This window comes from Atta colombica, unplaced genomic scaffold, assembly GCF_001594045.1.
Source record: "Atta colombica isolate Treedump-2 unplaced genomic scaffold, Acol1.0 scaffold238, whole genome shotgun sequence".
Classification (NCBI taxonomy): domain Eukaryota; kingdom Metazoa; phylum Arthropoda; class Insecta; order Hymenoptera; family Formicidae; genus Atta; species Atta colombica.
In genome coordinates, this window is record NW_017259336.1 from 1,691,237 (window position 1) to 1,693,735 (window position 2,499).

Sequence of the window (2,499 nt, forward strand, 5' to 3'; positions counted from 1 at the left end):
CAAATAAATTTATTTAAAATATATATTTTAAATAAAGGAGAAATTAGAAAGTTATTGAGTATTTATTATTTTAAACAACTTCTTCTGACCTATTTCTTATTCGATATTTTAAATAAATTTTTGGAACTTATTTTATATTTTTTATTTCGAATAAATCATCATTTTCTTATCAATTTGATATTTTAAATAATTGAACAATTTTCTGAAATCTATTTTTTATTTAAAATAAAAACGCGAGCTATTTTGACATTTTAAATAAAAGTTATTATATATTTTAAATAAATAAAATGCATTCCAGAGTCCTATTTGGTTATTTCTTATTTTATATTTTTAATAATTTCTTGCGACCTATTTCTTATTTAATATTTTATATAAATTTTTGGAATCTATTTTATATTTATTATTTCGAATAAGTTCTATCACTCTTTTATCGACTCCTACGATTTTATATTTAAAATAAGTTTCTGGAACTTATTTTATATTTTATATTTTATATTTTAAATAGTTCGTATTAGTTATTTTACCGAGCCTTGTTATAATGTTAATATTATCATCCTAATTTGATTATCAATAGAGATGATAACTACAGAGAAAAAATTATAACTTTTCGGCAATATATAAGATATTATAGCATTAAAAATATGCGTACTTATTTATGCAACATTTGTATAATAAAAAAATGATGAATTTAATAATAAATTATCGAAATATTTATGTCGTATAATATCGTAGTAAATTTTTATTAATTCGGTAATGCCATCATTCTTCAATTATCCCCGAGTCCTCGGAGCCTCATTGATAGTCACGAAAATTTGTCCAAGGCCGACAGTCTTTAATAATATCTCGTCGGTGGTATTATAAGTATGTGATATAAAATTTATGTAAACTATGTTCCGATAAATGCCATTATATTTTGCTTTTGTATTAATTTATTAAAAATAATTATTATAAAATAATTACTTTAAATATACACGTATCTACAGACATTCGAATATAAGCGGGAATTGCTGCAAAATGGCGGACCAATCAAAATTGGCTGTTCAGTGGCGCAACTCTGATTAAAGAGTTTCTAGTGGCATCTATGTTCCTGACAATCTAAATCCGCCATTACTGTCTTGCTGAGCATGGTGCACCGTTGTTGCTAGTTTTGGCAAGTGGCAGTCATATACGATATAAAATGTTATCAAGGTTGGCTCTCCGCAATGGTAAATCAATTGCAATGATTCCTATTACATTTTTACAATAAATACACTCGATGAATAGGTGGTGACGGTTATTAATTACAAAGTTTTTAATTATGTAATAACATTTAGATTCGTTCACAATTCATTATTTTTTTTTCTTAATATATCTATCGTAAATTTTACTTATATATATTACATAGTTATGTAATATTTAAGCTTTATTCTTTAAAAATAGATTTTTAATCTGTTTTATGGATAATTGTTATACAAGCATAGCTTTCTTGAATATATGTTTTTTGACATTCTTTATTTTCTATACAATTGTCTTTTTAACTTTTTATCTTTCATATATGTGTACGAAAAATTGAATTTATATTTTATTATGTATTTTATTAAAGGAACATAATAATCATTTAAAATCTATATATATCTTTTAATTTTTTATGGTAATCATTTAGAATTGAGAAGAGAGAGTAAGGCATTGCTTATAATGCCGTTACTATTACTATTCCTTTTTTTCAATAATGATTGTTGCTTTTTTCTGTTTGTAATGGTAAATATACCCATTACTCTAATCTCTTATTATGTTTATATCTATTCGATAGATTTTTAATTGTGTATGGCCAAAAATATTTTATTTAAATAGAAATTTTAATGTTGAAAAATATTTTTGTATTTTTATATCTTACAATTAGTATTCCAATAGTCATTGCCAATGTTGAAAATCTGTAGTATGTATACTTATATGTAACCAGAACCAGTGATCTGTATGTGAAATAATAGAGTATTTCATACATGTGAATTTGGCATGTATGGAATTTTCACACATATTTAAACATATCAAGTTATTAATTTTTAACAAGTAATTTATTGGATTTTTTTATTAGCGATATCTCAATGAACAATGTTGATTAAGATTGCTCTGATTGATTCTTGATGAAATCTCCTTTTTTTTGGTTGTCATAATTAATTTTTTAAGGAAGAACTGAAATGATAGATTTAGAAAAGAGATTTTTACTTTATGAATAAAGTAAAAATAATATTCGACGAACACACATTCATAAATAAATAATTGAAGAAAAATAAAAAATATATGTGTATTGTATTTGATCACTCTATCACAAGAAATATTTACTTCGCTGGTCTTGTATGTGAATTATAAATTTTCAATATTGGCAATGAATATTATAATCTTAATATTAAATTTTAAAAACAGCGTTCAATAACAATTTTTAATAAAATCTGTGGGATTGTGAATTACAAAATCTAAATTCTTAAAAATAAGTATATATTAAAAAATAAAAATATTAATGTA

General features: G+C 23.0%; 1 protein-coding gene across 1 annotated transcript in view; it reads left to right on the forward strand.

Moving 5' to 3' along the window:
- The first annotated feature begins 1,108 nt into the window (after nucleotides 1–1,108).
- LOC108688674 (ATP synthase subunit b, mitochondrial) overlaps nucleotides 1,109–2,499 on the forward strand; it is a 4,888-nt gene continuing 3,497 nt past the window's right edge. Inside the window, exon 1 of the mRNA XM_018195008.1 lies at nucleotides 1,109–1,205. Within this exon, the coding sequence (XP_018050497.1) occupies nucleotides 1,178–1,205 (28 nt within the window). The 5' untranslated portion in view covers nucleotides 1,109–1,177. The remainder of the gene's footprint in view (nucleotides 1,206–2,499) is intronic.